The 18,242-nt window shown below is 43.0% G+C and overlaps 1 protein-coding gene across 1 annotated transcript; it reads left to right on the plus strand.

The window, feature by feature from the left end:
- Window positions 1–2,094: 2,094 nt before the first annotated feature.
- On the plus strand, window positions 2,095–9,962 carry LOC113245625 (doublesex- and mab-3-related transcription factor C1-like). The gene is made up of 4 exons (XM_057312509.1): window positions 2,095–6,184; window positions 6,774–6,910; window positions 8,328–8,472; window positions 9,469–9,962. Exons 1-4 carry the CDS (start codon window positions 5,953–5,955, stop codon window positions 9,579–9,581), a joined length of 627 nt encoding a protein of 208 aa, XP_057168492.1. The 5' UTR covers window positions 2,095–5,952; the 3' UTR covers window positions 9,582–9,962.
- The last annotated feature ends 8,280 nt before the right edge of the window (window positions 9,963–18,242 follow it).

Consider the following 18,242-nt stretch of genomic DNA (forward strand, 5'->3'; position numbering starts at 1 on the left):
AAGTGATAGAACGGATTCCACAATATCTGTGCCATGAGTTCAATTTTTTAAGCTATAAATCAGGTCTTTGCAAATTGGAAAGTCCTTGGAGACAAAGTGCACCCACAGTATTAATTGGCCAGGGCCTCATGTCTCACGACCTGTGTGATAGTAAAAATACAGTATTTGAATATTTTTTTCAGATTTTGAATCAATTCCTCTTTCACCTTGTCTGAAAGGTCTTGTATTATATAGACTTAGTGGAAGATCTTCTGCTTTTTGTAAAATGTAATATATGGTGTCACAGTTTTCTAACATACATTCTGTAACTGAAATAAACAGTGTTTTTTATTTATATATTTTAGCATGTGCCCATCTAAAATGTTTGTGTATGTGTGTGAGTGTGTGTGTGTGTGTGTGTGTGTGTGTGTGTGCGCACAACAGATCCAAGCCATTTTATAGCTGACCAAATTTATATCTCAGGTCCTCTTAATAATTGTTAAGAACTTTGTTGTTGTTGTTAATTTCAGGCAATAGATTTTGTCATTGTGTTTGGACTGTTAGAGAAATTCTTACCAAATTCTTCTTAAACTTGTTTACATTTCTCTTAATATTGTCCACTTTATTCTCTTTCTATTTCTTGGAACACAACACCTGAATGGCTTTTCATCTTTCTCTGCTGCTGCAAACACTAGAGCAGCAACAGCAACAAGGTGGGGGGTGGGGGACTGGGATGTTCATCTTTACAGCAAAATGTCCGCCAATAAAAGTAGAAAGGAATGATAGCAATAGAAAGTCCTCATTTTTCAACCACCGAAGTAATAATCAAATCAGACAAGAACCAGGAACAGAAACTAAGGCCAAGAGATGAAATTCTGTGGGGAGGAAACAGAGTACCCACATGGTATCAAAATATCATGCTACAGACTGCTTGTAAGTCACAGAGGGACAAAGGTACCTTTACAATGGACTGATTTGTCCAACGATACCATAAATAAGTGATCAAACCGAATCATGCCAATAGTAGCACCGGCAGCTAGACAAACTGACCTTAGGAACCTCCGGATGTGATGTCATGTGAACTACGCATCACCTACTTAATATCCTTGCCAAAAATGTTAAACAGAAATCATCTAAACGAGAGGAAAATATCAGGCAAAGCCATATTGCGGACACGTTGGAAGCAAACAGGTCTAGGCTCTTGGAAAATGTCGTTGTCACGGAAGATTTAAGTTGAGGGACTGTTTGGGACTAGAAGATACTAAAGAGACACGACAACTGAATGCAACGGTTGACCCTCAAAAGGATATCATTGGGGCAGTTGGGGGAAGTTTGAATATGGACCTAGATAATGGGTTATCATGCCACTGTTAAATTTCTTCAATGTGACAATAGTAATGCGGTTAGACAGGAGACTATCCTAGTTCTTAGGAGATAGATTCTGAAGTAATTGGATGAAGTGTTTGGAACTTGAGTGGTTAGGTAAAAAGAAGAAAAAGGAGAGATAAAGCAATGGGACAATATGAAATCTAGGTGAAAGAATGTTCTCTCTTCAACTTTGTGCGTTTTGAATCTATTTTCAAATAGACAGTTGAGGAAAATGGATCGCTCACATTTTGGAGTTATGTGATGAAGTGCTCCACAACAAAGTAAGGTGATTTCTGGTATCTATTGAAAATAATCTGGAGAGACGGAGGGAAGAAGATATATACAAAATGAAACTGGCATGTGAGTTGTTAGCCCTGGCAGCCCAGTGATGGGTACTTGGAGGTTCCCTCACTATTCTCTCCCGTACAGTGTTCTCAAAGTGTGGTTCCCCCATCAGCAGCATCTGAATCACCAGGGAACTTGTCAGAAAAGCAAACCCTGGGTCCCACCCCAGATTTTTTTTTTAAAGATTTTATTTATTTATTCGACAGAGATAGAGATAGCCAGCGAGAGAGGGAACACAAGCAGGGGGAGTGGGAGAGGAAGAAGCAGGCTCATAGTGGACGAGCCTGATGTGGGGCTCGATCCTGCAATGCCGGGATCACGCCCTGAGCCCTAGGCAGATGCTTAACCGCTATGCCACCCAGGCGCCCCCCACCCCAGATTTTTAAATCTGAGACTGTAGATGTGGAGTTCGGCAATCTGTTTGCATAAGCTCTTTGGCTTATTTGGATTCTGATGCAAGCTAATGTGCCAGGAGCACAGCTCTAGTGTAATGAACCTGGAGATTGTAAGTTTCTATGCAAACCCTATTTGCGTATGTTTGAAATTACCCACAGTACAATTTAAGGGAAAAAATGAAGGAAACAGGTACGTCAGCTGTTTAGTGGTCAAGTTTTAATAAAGTCTCAAGACAGACAATCCCAATGTTATACAAAAACTTCCAGCAGATAGAAAAGAGAAACTATTCCCCAACTCAGGCTATGAGACTAGAAAACGTTGACGCTGGAACCAGCAAGGATAGTGTGAGAAAGAGGAACTTCAAGTCAATCTTGCTCATGAGCAGAAGATGTAAAAATCCGAAGCAAAATTTTGGCAAACTGAACCCACCAGCATCTACAAAAGATGATCCCCCATAACGAAGTTACATTTATTCTAGGAGAGCAAAGCTGGCTTCACATTAAGATAGATAGATGATAGATAGATAGATAGATAGATAGATAGATAGATAGATAGATAGATGATAGATAGAGATAGATAGATAGAGAGAGAGGCATGAGAGAGGTTTGTGTGTTGCCAACATATTCTGTTGCTTGCTCTAGGTGCTGAATGAATGGGTATGTTTAATTTTTGAAAACTCGTTGAGATACACACTTAAGATTTTTGTCCTTTTGTGATTATAAGCTTCATTAAAGACTTTGAAAAAAGCATCTACAAATAACACTGTATTAACAGACTAAACAAATAGACTCTTGATCATTTCAATAGAGACAAAAAAGTAAAATTCAATATCTAGTCATGATTTTTACAACAAACTTATTAAACTGGAAATATAAGGGGAAACTCCTTAATCTTATAAAGAGAAGAAAGAAAGAAAGAAAGAAAGAAAGAAAGAAAGAAAAGAAAAGAGAGAGAAAGAAAGAAAAGAAAAGAGAGAGAAAGGAAGAAAGAAGAAAAGAAAGGAAGAAGAAATAAGAAAAGGAAGGAAAGAAGGAAGGAATGGAGGGAAGGAGAGAGGGAAGGAGGGAGAGAAGGAGGGAGGGAGAGAGGGAGGAATGGAGGAAGGAAGAAAGGAAGAAAACAGTGAGACACAGCAAACACATTTTATTATGGAAATGTTGGCAGCATTCTACTTCATATTAGGGACAACGCGAAGAGATCAAATTTGGTCATGTCTGTTCGACCTTGTAGTGGATGCCCTAGCCAGCCAGTACGGGTTTAAGAAGCCTGTAAATTGATTCTTGTGCAGATTCTTGTGCAGATTCATGAAAAACTGCAGAACGTTGAAAGACAGATGATTAGATATCACAGAGTTATCAGGGTGGCTGACCTTAAGGTCAATATAGTTTTTAAAAAGTCAAACGGATTTCTATAAATTAGATACAATAAGAAAATGTCATTTTAAATGGACATCAAGCACAAAAGCAACAACATTCCAGAGTATCTTGGGATAAATGCAAGAAAAGACATGCAAGATCTGAATGTACAAAAGATAAAACGAAATACTAAACTAAAGGTTAAAACATTAAGGAAGCCCAACATAAATGGAGAGACATGCCATGTTGATGACTAGGAGGGCTGGGTGTCCTAAAGATAGTCAACTCTCCCCTAATTTATCCACAGATTCAATGAAAATGCAGCCCAAATCGGTTGCAAATGAGTTTTCAAGGAACATGACAAGCTGATTCTGACATTCATACTGGAAGGGCAAAAGGTGAAGAATAAGGAAGATGTGCTTGAAGATTATGAATAAGATGCGGAGACTTGCCCTACCATAGATCAAGAGGTCTTATCAAGAGGTAAAAATGAAGATGGTGTAGTATTGGCACAGGAATAGACAAATTTATCTGCGGAACAGAAGAGGGAGCTCAGACACAGAGACATGCAAAGATGGACCAAAACGACTCCAGGCACTGCCAAATGTTCCCTGGGGGTAGAGAACTGCCCCCCTGACAATTCCTGACACAGGAATATGGATGAATCTTAAAACCGCATGCTGAATTTCATAAAAGTAAGTTATAGGATACCAAGGACTTGAGTTAAATATGCGTGTACATATAATATTTCACATCCAAAGAGAGAAAAGTCTGGGAAACAAGGTTTAGGGAGCACGAAGTTTCGCTTCGATTCACTTCGCTTCGCTTCGCTTCAGAGTTACTGACTGGCTTAGTAAAGCCAGCGCAAGGAGAAGTGGGAGGAAGGCGAGAGGGGCGGGACTTTGGTGGGCGAACTTCGATGGAACTCGAAGCTCATTGGTCGCCAGCCACAGCCGTGGGAGGTGGAAGGCAGCGCTGGGAGCTCATTGGCCTTTGTGGCAAGGGCGGGAAAGGGAGAGAGAGGTGGGTGTTCCCTCCCACCTTCTGTCCCTGCTGTTGGATTTCGACTTGCGGGAGGCTGAGGTAACTACAAGCCGGCATCAGGAATAGGACCCTCGTTCTCCACACATCTTCTTTCCTCCCTCCCTCCTGCTCTGGGTGACCAACTCCTTCTCCTCTCCTTCACCTCAGTGGAGTACCTCCTGATGTCCCACTCCACCCCGTCCCCTCTCCCCCCCCACCCCAAGCAACAACAACCGAACGCCTGTGGGGGGGAAACCCTTGCCTTAGCCCCCTGACCCCTGGCCTCTGGAACCTGAGGCAGGGCTCATGCCCCTGCCTTTGATTCTGATGTGGTAGTGGCAGCAAATGAATGGGCTGCCTGAGATGAGGTGGTGCACCCCAGGTGTGAGGGACCGGGAAGGCGTACCCAAGCCTAACCGTTGAAGTGTGAAGAGGAGCGTGGAAGATTGTTGGGAGGCTGTGCAGGGAATACATGGGTTTGCATGAGAGCAGAGGGTGTTCTGTTGGTGGCAGAAAACACTTAGTGCAGTGAGGAGTTGGCTGTTGACTAGCTCAGGGTCTGGCATTCGATACGGGGCTTCCGAAGGATCCCGTCAATGAATAATCGAAGGGATGAATGAAAATAAGTATTGAAAGAGAGGCTCGGGATCCAGCAGCAGAGTAAAATTTCATGGGGTACAAAGGGGGTGTCAGCTTAAAATGGACTGAGAGACTAATTAAGATTACAGTGGGGTGCAGGAAGAAAGTCAGAATGGGGTGTGGGAGGAGAGTTGAATGTATGATATGCTAATGGTAGAACTGAGTGGGAGGGGGGCTAGAATCATGAGTAGGGAGCAAGTGAATGAATGCAGGAGGTTAGGAAGATAATTGTGGAAGTGGATGGCAGGAAAAATAGTAAGGTATGGCAGAGTACAGGGTGATACACGAGAAGGGGAGGGCAGTAATTGTTGAAGAGGGCACAGGAGTGCATCTGTATGCTTGAAGATGGGGTCTGTGTAGAGCGAAGGTAAGCAGGGAGAATAATGGTTGGATTGAAAGGTTACAGGAACCACGCCAAGAGTTTCTTGGAATGAGGCTATGGGTGAGTGGGACTTCCTGGGAAGGAGGCTACATGAGTGAAAAGGGTGGGTGCAATCTGATTTCAGCGGTGAGCTGGGTGAAGAAGAATCCAGGCACCTCAGGTGGGGTTTTCAAAGGGCGGAGGAAGTACGTTGAGGATAGGGGATCATGTGGCCATCCTGACCTCCACTCCTGGCCCTAGAACCATGGATCCCAATGAAATGCCTGCTGTGCCCTGCTGCCCCTCCGACTCCCCCACTGGGCTTGAGACCGGAGCCCCGTGGTGGATTGAACTTAGCCCCAAAAGAGGTGTAAGTTGCTGTGCCCACTGCTACAACCACAGCTTCACCGACCAAATTAAGGACCAGGAACACTCCTGCCTCTTCCAGGCCTGCGAGTGTCACAAGTGTGCCTTCTTCTCGTGAGTATGGTGTCTGGAAAGGGGGGGGGGTCCCATCCCCTAAATGTGACTGACTGTAGACCTGCATTCCCCCACTTTAGGGAACACAACAGTGTCTTGCCTGCTGAGAGTGCCTTGAAGAGGAAGCAGGGGGCACCCCTAAAGAAGCGCCTGGCTCAAGGACTGAAAAAGAGTGAGGCCTCCCCTCCCAAAGCTCACAGCCCTGTGAAGAAGTTGACCGTTCAAGCAGGAGCCCTCAGTAAGTGTTTCTGGCCAGGGAGGGCGTCTGGGTTTGGAGGTAGGGAGCACTGAGCAGCTCTATCACCAGTCCTACTACCCAATTTTGATGTGGCCTTGGCAAATTACTCCTCGGGCCTTTAGCTGCCCCACCTATAAAACTTCATCAATATTATCTACCAAGCGTTGGTGAGAAGGAGAGATCTGGGGGGTCAAAATGGTCCATGGTGAGATGAGACCTCAGACTGGGGGTGAGGAAGCGTGGGGTGGGGTCAGGGAGAAAGGCTCACCTAGAGTGTCCCCAGCTTTCCACACCCGGGAAGGAGAACATCATGTCCCAGCTTGAGGCCCACCCACCCCTGTGCAACCCCCAGGGAGGTAAGGAGAGTCTGGGGCCTGTGGGGGGGAGGTTCCCATCTCACCCACTGCCCAGACTCTTCTCTGTGTCCTGAAGACATGGGTTCCCTCCGTAACCCTACTGCAGCTTGCCATAGTGACCTTGGGCTCTGAGGTTCTGGGCTCCTATCCTCATCCCAGAACAAACCCATACACATCTCCTCCCCATGGCCGGCCTGGTGCCTGACTCCACCCTGTGCTCTCTGCTCCCACAGGCAAGCGCTCAAGGAGCTCTGCTGACTGGACAGGCCCCAAAATCTTTGTCTCTGTCCTGGACTCCAGCAGCCTTGAAGATGCGACTAACAATTTCTCTTTCCAGGAAGACCCGCAGGACTCCTGCCCTGCCCAGCACGTGAGTCAAGTGGGAAGGCACATGGAGCTAGTTGTATACTGTGTTATTGGGTGCCCAACCATTGTGCTTGATGCCGTGGGAGAGTGGAGGAGGTGGCCGATGAGGAGGAGAAGGAGGGGGAGGAGAGGAGCAGGGCAAGAAGTGGCAGGGGGAGGAGGAAGGGGGGCAGGAGGAGGAGGAGTAGAGAAGGCAGCATCTCAGACTAGGGGGCAAGGGCAGGACTCTCCCAGCCTTGCCATTGCCTATTTGTGAGACTTTGGACACGTGACACTACATTTCCAAGCCTCCACTGCCAGTGTACTAGCCGTGTACTGATAGGGACAATATCCCACACCTATAGCACTGACAAGAGGACTAGGCCAAGGCGTGCCGCATACCAGGACTTCAGCTAATGGAGGCTGTCATTCCACAAGAAACAAATTGATGGGGTAGAAGGTCCCGTTGAAAGGGGGGGGGCACGATGGTGAGGGCCACAGGGCCCAAGGGGAGAGTCCAGAGGTCATTACAGAAAGCTTCCAGGCCATTAGATGAGCAAGCTGGTCTTTCAAGTTCCATGGGGACTGGGGAATACGGAGGTGAGAACCAGTCCCTGGACAGGGACAGTGATCCCATTTCTCCAGGTGCTTTACGGATTAGAACGCAGACACCTGTGATGTCCCATAACCGTCCCTGTTGCCCTGGGAGTTTTGGAAATGCTGGCAGGAACTAGTGTCTCAGCAGAGATATTGAAGAAGGACATAGAAAGGAAAACAGATAGGCTGGTGATGGGTATTAAGGAGGGCACGTATTGCATGGTGCGCTGGGTGTTATACGCAAGTAATGAATTATGGAACTTTACATCAAAAACTAGGGATGGTGACTAATATAATATAATATACTAATATAATATAATATACTAATATAATATAATACACTAATATAATATAATATATATAATATAATATAATGAAAAATATTATTATTTAAAAAAACAAAAAGAAAATAAAGGAAAGGAAAACAGACCAAACAGGGGGAAGGACTTGTGCAAACCACAATGGCTAATGGCCAGGAGGCATTCAGACTCCCACATCCACATATTGCAAGGTCCTGGCCCTGTTTCTCGACGGGTAGTACGGGTCTGCCAGAGGGTTTAATCCCCGGGCCTCTCTTTTCCTTGTTTCTAGATGCTCAGCTCTCCAGCTCTGTGCCATCCTTGGTCCTGTCCTACTGCAGCCACAGATCCTGGGAAAATAGCAGGGTCCAGAACCCTGGCAGGGGCCAAGCTTAGTGAATGGGAAGAGCCCAAGGCCCCACCCAGCCACCCCGGGGCTGGCTGGGTGGGGCCTTCAGCGGAACCAGGGACTGAAGGGCCACCGACCCCGTGAGGTGGGGAGGCATGGTTTTCAGGTCCCATTTCCTCACACCCTTTCCGCTGCAGGCTCCTGAAGCTTCTGACCAGGACTCGGTTTCTGCCTCAGAGTGGCAGCGGAAGCTGGAAGCGGCCGAGGCTCTGCTGATTCTGAGAGAATCTCCCCAGGCACCTTCGGGCTCCATCTCCCTGCTCCAGCCCTGCGTGGCGGCAGGTAGCCTGGTCCTTGAAAGGACAACACGGGGTGGTGGGGATGGTTGGGAAATGGGAGGGCGTTGGGGGAAGCAGGGCCTAACGGGGAGGCCGGGTTGGTGGGTTGAACCTCCTTGGGCCCGGGCACCCAAGCTCCTCGGTCTGATGCCAGAGATGGCAGTCGATGGTTGCTCAGTGAATCATCAGTGTATCGAGCTCAGTGCTCAACAGCAAATGCCCAGGGCCCTGGCATCAAGAAACAAGGAAACTGAGGCCCTGCTGGTGGCACGGACTTGCCCTGGGGCATGCAGCCTGTCAAGTGGAACACCCGGGTCTCCTCACTCCTATCCCAGAGCTTTCCACCCACGCCCCTGCAGTCTGCTGTGGTGGGCAGGATATACATAGGATATATATAGGTGATAAGAGCCTAGGCTGGAGGGAGATCTGGTCTTTGATGCCAGTCTCCATGTGGAGCCTGGATGCCTTCGTACTTCCCTGGTGTTTTGTGGCTGCATTTCAACGATGAGCCTGGAGAGGAAGGACCAGAGGAAGTCTGAGGAGAGACAGATGCCTGGGAAGGCTGAGAGGGAAGGCTGGGCATTCCCAGACCACAACGTTGGGTGGGGTATGGTGTGTGAGTGAGGCAGCGACCTGAGTGAAGGCAGATCTGCTGGAACAGAAGGGGATGAGGCTGGAGAGGCTGCCAATCACAGAGGTCCCGAGTGCCGGGCTTAGGGGCTAGACCAGAAACTGTGTGGGGGGGTGAGGAGCCAGGCAACGTGTGAGCTAGGGAGGAGTATATTCGAAGGTCCTGGGCTCGACAAAAAGAAATGTGGTGGTTTTGATGGAGGGATTGGAGGAGGCAAGACCCGAGATGAGCAAATCAGTGAGGAAGAGTTCTGTGCTGTAGTCTGTAGTCCAGGTGACAAAGCCTAGGTCGGGTGGAATAAGAGAGAGGGGAGAGCCTGGAGGGGAAAAGGATGTGACCTGGCTCTGATGCTTTCTTTTCTATCTGCAGCTCCTGCTGGAGATAGAGGACCCCAGCCTTCTAGCCCCTCTCTGCGACCCAGGCCAGCCAGCTCCATTTCTCTGCCTATTGGACATCTGGGGTGCATCTCCCTCTTGAGCTAGAAGCCCAGAAGAGGAGGCCTCACTAGAGTGCTGCTGATTTATGAGTTTGCAAAATGTTTAATACCCAATATGCATAACACTTTTTTTTAACCTTCAGGTTCTTTTACAAGCTTTTCAGACCCTTTTCATTATATGGGGCAATTCCTTGGCTGAGGGTGGATATTCTTGTACCTCCATCCCTTACTGCCTTGGATTTGAGGGCCTTTTTATGTCTCTTATAGAAACAGGGTTGTGTAATCTAAGCTGACCAGTCTCTAAATAGGGTTCTGTGGGAGGTCATAGGTTCATATGCCAGAGTTTTCATTTGACTTGTGATTGCAAACGTAGCCATGCACTCATGTATGTATCCATGCTTGTCAAAATATAAAGGTGTTTTCATTTCATGTCTAGATTTATGTGTGTGAACAAAGAATGAACCCTTGCTGTTGTAAGGCAGTGAGGTAGAGGAGTTGTTTGTTACCACAGCATAACGTAGACCATCCTGACTCTAACAGACCTGTTCAATTTACCTTCCAAAGTGAAGATCACCTTACCCAACAAGTGGGATTTCTTAACACGACTAGACAAGAAAATGGTAGAGATAAAAAGAGGTAAGGGTTTTACTCGTTGAGCAAGTAAGTGCCTACTCTCTGCCTGGCATAGACTGTTCCCAGCTGTCCACAGGGCCCCAAATTGAGCTGTCTGCAGGGTCAAGCAGGTCTTATATATGAGTGGAGCAGTCCAGACAGGCTCTGGCCACCTCGCAGTGCATGCATGCTCTTACCTAAGGGGCCAGCTGCCCCCTGGCTCCAGCCGTTTGCTGCCATGCAGGGATGTGGACTCTGCACTGCCACATCTCCTGAGTTTTCAAGAGAAAATGGAATTCTAGATTATCTATGCAGATTTTTACCTCCATTTCAAAGTGTTGGCTCTGGTTTCCCCTGTGAAACCTGTACGTGGGCCAAAGAAAACATCCATTGAGGCCACCCATGGCCAAGTGAATGCCAGTTGGATTCTAGTCCAAAGTGTATTGTACACTGGGGGACACCGAAGCCAATCAGGGCCAGAAGAATCAGAGGGGAGGTGAATTAGACCCAGAGCCTACTTTTGAAGGACCCATGAAATATGAGGAAGAATCATTATCATGCATTTATTTTGTGCCTCCTCTATGCTAAACACATATAGCCTCACAGCAGCTCTCTGATCTAAGCATTACTACCACCCTCTTGCACAAGTGTTTTAGGGGAAATTTTTAGCCGAAGATGGATGGAGGAAGACCTCCTTCTCTGCCGGGTCCTAAGTTAGCTAATATTTACCTTCTACATCTATCTCTATATCTATATCATCTGTATCTATATATGAACCGTTGAGTGAAATGTTCAATATTGAAGCGGCAGATATCCAGTCAGAAGAGTCTTTCAAAAATAGTCTTTCTGTTTTGTACTCGAGGTAACAATATATAGTCGTGGATCAGATCTTACCTGCACTTGTTTCTCAGTCCTCTGCTGATGTTCCAAACAAAGGAAGACCTGGACACCCCGCCGCGAAGACAGAAAACTCAATTGGATGTGCCCTGTTGCTGACTATTTCCCATGGTGTTTTCTCCCTCTTTCCTTGCTTCCCTCATTTTACCCAAGATGATGGATGGTGATGACATCTGATGACAACCAATGCTTTCTTGTTTCAGGCCTTGAGAAGCCAGGCCCTTTATCATCCTTATCTAATGCCAGATAACCATGCAGAATCACTCGGCACTTAGGGCAAGACTGATGTCCATCTCATGCTTTCCTCCCTTCCCACATTTGCTACTTAAATCAGTGATCCCGAAACCCTTCCCGTCCCAGATATTAGATGAACAAGCCTGCATATTCACAGAGGAAAGAAGCAGTGTTACCTGGAAAAGGACTGAAACCCTGCTGGGCAACTGTGCCCTAGCTGCGCCACGGTCCCACAGCTGAGTTGGGGGAAAAAAAAAAAGAAAGAAAGAATGTGTATTTGGAGTTAAAGGATGTGGCATGAGAAGAGGGAGGAAAAAAGAAATGAAGTGATGGAGACTGGGAGAAGGAGTGAGCCCCTTTGCCCTGGACCCTTTCATTTCCCTGAGTCCCACCTGCCCTTCCATGCAGAACATTTTAGACCTGATGTTGATGCATCAGCCCCCTCCCACCAATACACGCACGCAAGCACACGCGTGTACGTACGCTGCTCTATACCTTTTTAAAAAGCCTCTTCAGGGTGGCATATTATGGGCGTCTTAGGACTTTGTCATAAATGTTAAATAGCCAACCTTTTTTGTCATGTACTACTCCAGTGCACAGATTCAAAACAGCACTTTGTAGAATAGTGTAAGTTAGGCCTTGACTCTCATGTGTTTTACAACAGCATTGGTTCAATCTGAGGATATCCACCACATGAGAGCATCTGCAGAGTGGATCAATTTCAACCAGTGGTATGCGTGTAAGTGTTTAACAACAGGCTTTCTGGGGGAGGAGGTGGTTTTGGGGAAATGCCCTGTGTTGTAGCATTTGCCAATTTCAAGCTACTGACCTTGTGTCAGTTAATGGAGAGTCGGGAAGAGGTGCGTCTCAACCATGCAGGTACAATCAATGTACATAACCTCTAGAACACAGGAAATGGCAAAATGTAGGGAAAATAAAGATTGATGAGTTTTGGGTGTGTTTCGTTTGATATCAGTGTAATGCATGTAGTGTAATTTTTTCTTTATATAATTTGTTCTTTATAGCTTCAAATACTTTAAAAAAAGGAAGATCTTAAATCAGCAATGTAACATAATACACTGAAATACTAGGGGGCGCCTGGGTAGCGCAGTCTTTAAGCGTCTGCCTTGGGCTCAGGGCGTGATCCTGGCATTCCGGGATCGAGTCCCACATCGGGGTCCTCCTCTGGGAGCCTGCTTCTTCCTCTCCCACGTCCCCTGCTGTGTTCCCTCTCTCGCTGGCTGTCTCTCTGTCACATAAATAAAATCTTTAAAAAAAATACACTGAAATACTAGAAAAACAGAACAAACTAAGGCAAAACTGCAAGGAGGACAAGTAATAATGATTAGAGCAGATATAAATATGGTAAATAAAAAAGCAATAATATAAATCAACAAAACAAAGTTTGTTTTTCAAAAACAACTATTTAGCTAATATTTCAACTCTTTAGCTAACTTCACTAAGAAAAAGAAGGAAAAGGCCAAATAACCAAATCTAGTAATAAAAGAATAGACCAAACAATAATAGAACAGAAATAAAACTCATTACAATATTATGAAAATTTTTATGCCAACAAACTGGATAACCTGGAAGAAATGGTTACATTTCCAGAAACACACAACATACTACAAATAAATCATAAATAAATAAAAACATAGAAAATATTGAGTAGGAAGTTCAAATCAGTAATCAAAAACTTCCCAACAAGGAAAACCCCTGGGAAACAAATGACTTCAAAGGTGAATAATATCAAAGATCTAAAGTGAAATTAATACCAATCCTTCTGAAATTCTTCCAAAATATTATGACTGTAACATAACTCTAATTCCCAAATCAGATAAAGACACTGGGAAAAGAACAGACCATTATCAGTCTTGAACTTTGTTGAAAAATCTTCAAAAAATAATTTCAAACAGAATTGAACAGCGCATTAAAAGGATGATATACAATGATGAAACGGGTTTAATTTTTGGAATGTGAGGTTTGTTCAACACAATAAAAATCAATATAGCATACCAAATAAACAGAAAGAAGGGAGGAAATGATTATCTAAATTGGTGCAGAGAAAATATTTGATAAAATTGAATGGTCTTGTTGATAATGCTGCTATAAACATCCAAGTACACGTACCCCTTTGAACCTGTATTTTTGCATCCTGGGGTAAATACCTAGTAGTGCAATTGCTGGATCATAGGGTAGCTCTATTTTTTACTTTTAGAATAACCTGCATACTGTTTTCCAGAGTGGCTGCACCAGTTTGCATTCCCACCAACAGTGTAAGAGGGTTCCCCTTTCTTTGCATCCTCGCCATCATCTGTTGTTTCCTGTGTTGTTAATTTTAGTCATTCTGACTGGTGTGAGGTAGTATCTCATCATGGATTTCTTTAAAGATTTATTTATTTGAGAGTGAGAGAGCACAAGCAGGGGAGAGGGGTAGAAAGAGAGGGAGAGGGAATCTCAAGCAGACTCCCAACTGAGTGCTGAGTTCAATGTGGGGCTGGATACCAGGACCCTGAGATCATGATCTGAGCCGAAGTCAGATGGTTATCTGACTGAGCCAACCAGGCGCTCCCTCATTGTGGTTTTGATTTGTATTGAGTGATGTTGAGCATCTTTTCATGTATCTGTTGGCCATCTATACATCTTCTTTGGAAAAATGTCTATTCATATCTTTTGCCCATTTATTAACTGGATTATTTTTTGGGTGTTGAGTTTGATAAGTTCTTTATAGATTTTGCCTACTAACCCTTTATCAGATATGTTGTTTGCAGATATCTTCTCCCATTCCGTAGCCAAACTGTGGAAAGAGCCCAAGTGTCCATCAGCTGATGAATGCATAAAGAAGAGATAGTACATATACACACAATGGGATATTACTCAGCCATCAAAAAGAATGAAATCTTGCCATTTGCAATGATGTGGATTAAGCTAGATGGTATTATGCTAAGCGAAATAAGTCAGTAAGAGAAACACAAATACCATATGATTTCACTCATATGTGGAATTTAAGAAACAAACCAGAGGAACATATGGGAAGGGGAAAAAGAGAGAGAGAAGAAAGAAAACCACAAGAGACTCTTAACAATAGAGAACAAACTGAGTGTTGATGAAGGAGGTGGGTGGGGGGTGGGCTAAATGGGCGATGGGTATTAAGGAGGGCACTTGTTGTGATGAACATTAGATGTTATATGTAAGTGATGAATCACTAAATTCTACTCCTGAAATCAATTTTACACTGTGTTAAGTAACTAAAATTATAAACAAAAATTTGGAAGAAAAAAATTCAATGCTCTTTTATGATGAAAACACTAAACAAACTAGAAAGAAACTACTTCAGTGTGATAAAGCCATGTAAGAAAAGCTATGAATAATAGCTTACACAATTGTAAAACCTTTCCTCCAAGATTAAAAATAAGACAAGAATGATGTTTTCACCATTTCTATTCAACATAGTTTTGGAAAACCTAGCCAGAACTATTAATCAAGAAAAAGAAATAAAGGGGGGCACCTGGGTGGCACAGTCATTAAGCATCTGCCTTCGGCCCAGGGCATGATCCTGGCATTCTGGGATCGAGCCCCACATCAGGCTCCTCTGCTGGGAGTCTGCTTCTTCCTCTCCCACTCCCCCTGCTTGTGTTCCCTATCTCACTGGCTGTCTCTCTCTCTTTGTGTAATAAATAAATAAAATCTATTTAAAAAAAAGAAAAAGAGGGGCGCCTGGGTGGCACAGCGGTTAAGCGCCTGCCTTCGGCTCAGGGCGTGATTCTGGCGTTCTGGGATCGAGCCCCACATCAGGCTCAGGCTCCTCAGCTATGAGCCTGCTTCTTCCTCTCCCACTCCCCGTGCTTGTGTTCCCTCTCTCGCTGGCTGTCTCTATCTCTGTCAAATAAATAAAATCTTTAAAAAAAAAAAAGAAAAAGAAATAAAGGGCATTCATTTGGAAAGGTAGATATAACATTGACTCTGTCACACATGACATGAACATATATGTAGGAAAAACTAAAGAATCTACAAAAAGTCCTTTAATACTAATAAATTCGCCTAATTTACAGAATACAAAATCAACACAAAAATTAATTTCATTTCTGCATATTAATAAAGAATAATATGAAAAGGAAATTAAAACCCATTCCAGTAAAAAGATGCAAACTATATCATCAAAAACATAAACTGTCTTGGGAAGGTGAGAATAGAAATATAAAGCTTTAGGGTGCAAAGTTAAGATGCTATCACCTTAAAATTGACTGTATAAATATATCATGTTTGTTATAATCATCATGGTAAGCATTAAGCATAATCCTATAGTAGATACACAAAAGATAAAGAGAAAAGAATCAAAGCATAGCACTACAGATAAAAGAAGTCAAAAAAGAAGAGACTGAGAAAAGAATAAACGAACAAAAGAATTACAAAACAGCCAGAAAACGATGAAAAAAATATCGATAGTAAGTCCATACCTGTCAGTAATTACTTTAAATATATCTTAAGAAATTTTAAAAGATTAAAGTCATATCAAGCATCTTTTTTGGATATAATGATATAAAACCAGAAAACAGTTACATGATGAAAACCGGAAAATGCACAAATGTGAGGAGACAAAGCCACATGCTGGTGAACAATCAATGGGTTAAAGAAGAAATGAAAAGAGAAATCAAAAAATATCTTGAGACACATGAAAACGGAAATACAGCATACCCAAACTGATGGGATTCAACAAAAGTGTGTCTAAGAGGGGACCTTATAGCAATTAAGATGCTAAGTGAAATAAGTCAATCAGATAAAGACAATTACCACATGCTTTCACTCATATGGGGAACATAAGGAATAGTGCAGAGGACAAGAGGGGAAGGGAGGGAAAACTGAAGGAGAAGAAATCAGAGAGGGAGAAAAACCATATGAGACTCTTGAATCTGGGAAACAAACTGAGGGTTGTGGAAGGGGAGGTGGGTGGGGGGATGGGGTAACTGGGTGATGGGCATTAAGGAGGGCATGGGATGTGATGAGCGCTGGGTGTTATAAGCAACTAATGAATCACTGAACATTATATCAAAAGTGAATGAGGTAATATATGTTAGCTAATTGAATTTAAATTAGAAAATAGTAAAAAAGAGAAAAGAGAAAAGAAAAAAAAGAAAATAAGAAAGATACAAATTAAACAACCTAACATTAAACATCAAGAAACTATGAAAAGAAGAACAAACAAAGTCCAAAATTGATAGAATCAAGGAAATATCAAATATAAGAGTGGATACAAATGATATAGACACTAAAAGACAATGGAAAAGATCAATAAACAAAGGGCTTTTCTTACAATGATAAAGAAGATGATAAGAATTTAGCTTGGCTCACCAAGAAAAGAGAGGGCTCGAAGAAATAAAATTTTTAAAATTTAAATTCAATTAAAGAAATAAAATTTTGAATGAAGAAGGAGACATGTTACAATGTTAGCATGCAAATAAAAAGGATCACAAGAGACCACCATGAACTATTATAAACCAACAAACTGGATAATCTAGACAAAATGGTTAAATTCCTCAAAGCATACAACCTACCAAGATGGAGTCATGAAGAAATAGAAAATCTGAAGAGGCCAATTTCTAGGGGAGAGAATAAATCAGTAATCAACAACCTACCAACAAAGAGAAGTCCAGGACCATGTGGCTTCACTGATGAATTATACCACGCATTTCAAGAAGAAATAATACCAATCCTTCCATAACCCTCTTAAAAAATAGAAGAGGAGGGAACACTTCAAAAGTCAATTGATGAGGCAAGCAGAATCCTGACACCAAACCAGACAAGGACACTGCAAGAAAAGGAAATTATAGGCCAATATTCTTGATGAATATAGATGCAAAATCCCTCAACAAAATATTAGGAAACCAAGCTCAATAATACACTCAAAATACGATACACCATGAACAAGAGGGGTTGATACTAGGAATACAAGGATGGTTCAACATCCACAAATCAATCAATGTGATATGCATCATTAGTAAAACTAAGTATAAAATTCACATGGTCATCCCAATAGATGCAGGAAAAGCACTTGACACAAGGCAATATCCATTTGTGATAACAACTCTCAACAAAGTGACTGTAGAGGGCATGCATCTCAACATAATGAAGGCCACAGATGACAAGAACACAGCTAACATCATACTCAATGGTGAAAAGCTAAATTTTCTAAGATCAGGAAAAGGACAAAGATGCTCAGTCTCATCCGTTTTATTCAGCATCATAATGGGAGTACTAGCCAAAGCAGTTAACCAAGAAAAAGAAATAAAAGTCATCCAAACTGGACAGGAAAAAGCAAAACTGTCTATTTGCAAATGATGTGATATCATATATAGAAAACTCTAGAGACTCCACCAAAAAACTGTTAAAATAAATGAATTTACTAAAATTGCAGGATACAGAATGAACATGCAAAAATCGGTTGCACTTCAATACACGAAAACAAATTATCAGAAGGAGAAATTAAGGAAACGATCCAAGATATGATTGCATCAAAAATACCTAGGACTAGATTTATCCAAGGAATTAAAAGGCCAACACATAGAAAACAATAAGACACTGATGAAAGAAATTGAAGAAGACACAAATAAAGGGAAAGATATTGTACTCATGAATCAGAAGAATTAATACTGTTAAAATGTCCATACTACCCAAAGGACCTACAGATTCATTCAATCTGTATCAAGATTCCAATGGCTTTTTTATAAAAATAGAAAAAGCAATCCTAAAATCTGTGTAGAATCACAAAAGGTCCTGAATAGCCAAAGCAATCTAGAGAAAGAAAAACAAAGTTGGAAGCATTATATTTCCTGATTTGAAACTATATAACTACTACATAAACTATATAAGGTCTACAATAGTCAAAACAGCATGGTATTGGCATAAAAATAGGCATATACAACAACAGAACAGAATAGAGAGCTCAGAAATAACGCCATGCATGTAT

The sequence above is a fragment of the Ursus arctos genome, chromosome X (genome assembly GCF_023065955.2).
Source record: "Ursus arctos isolate Adak ecotype North America chromosome X, UrsArc2.0, whole genome shotgun sequence".
In the NCBI taxonomy this organism is placed as follows: domain Eukaryota; kingdom Metazoa; phylum Chordata; class Mammalia; order Carnivora; family Ursidae; genus Ursus; species Ursus arctos.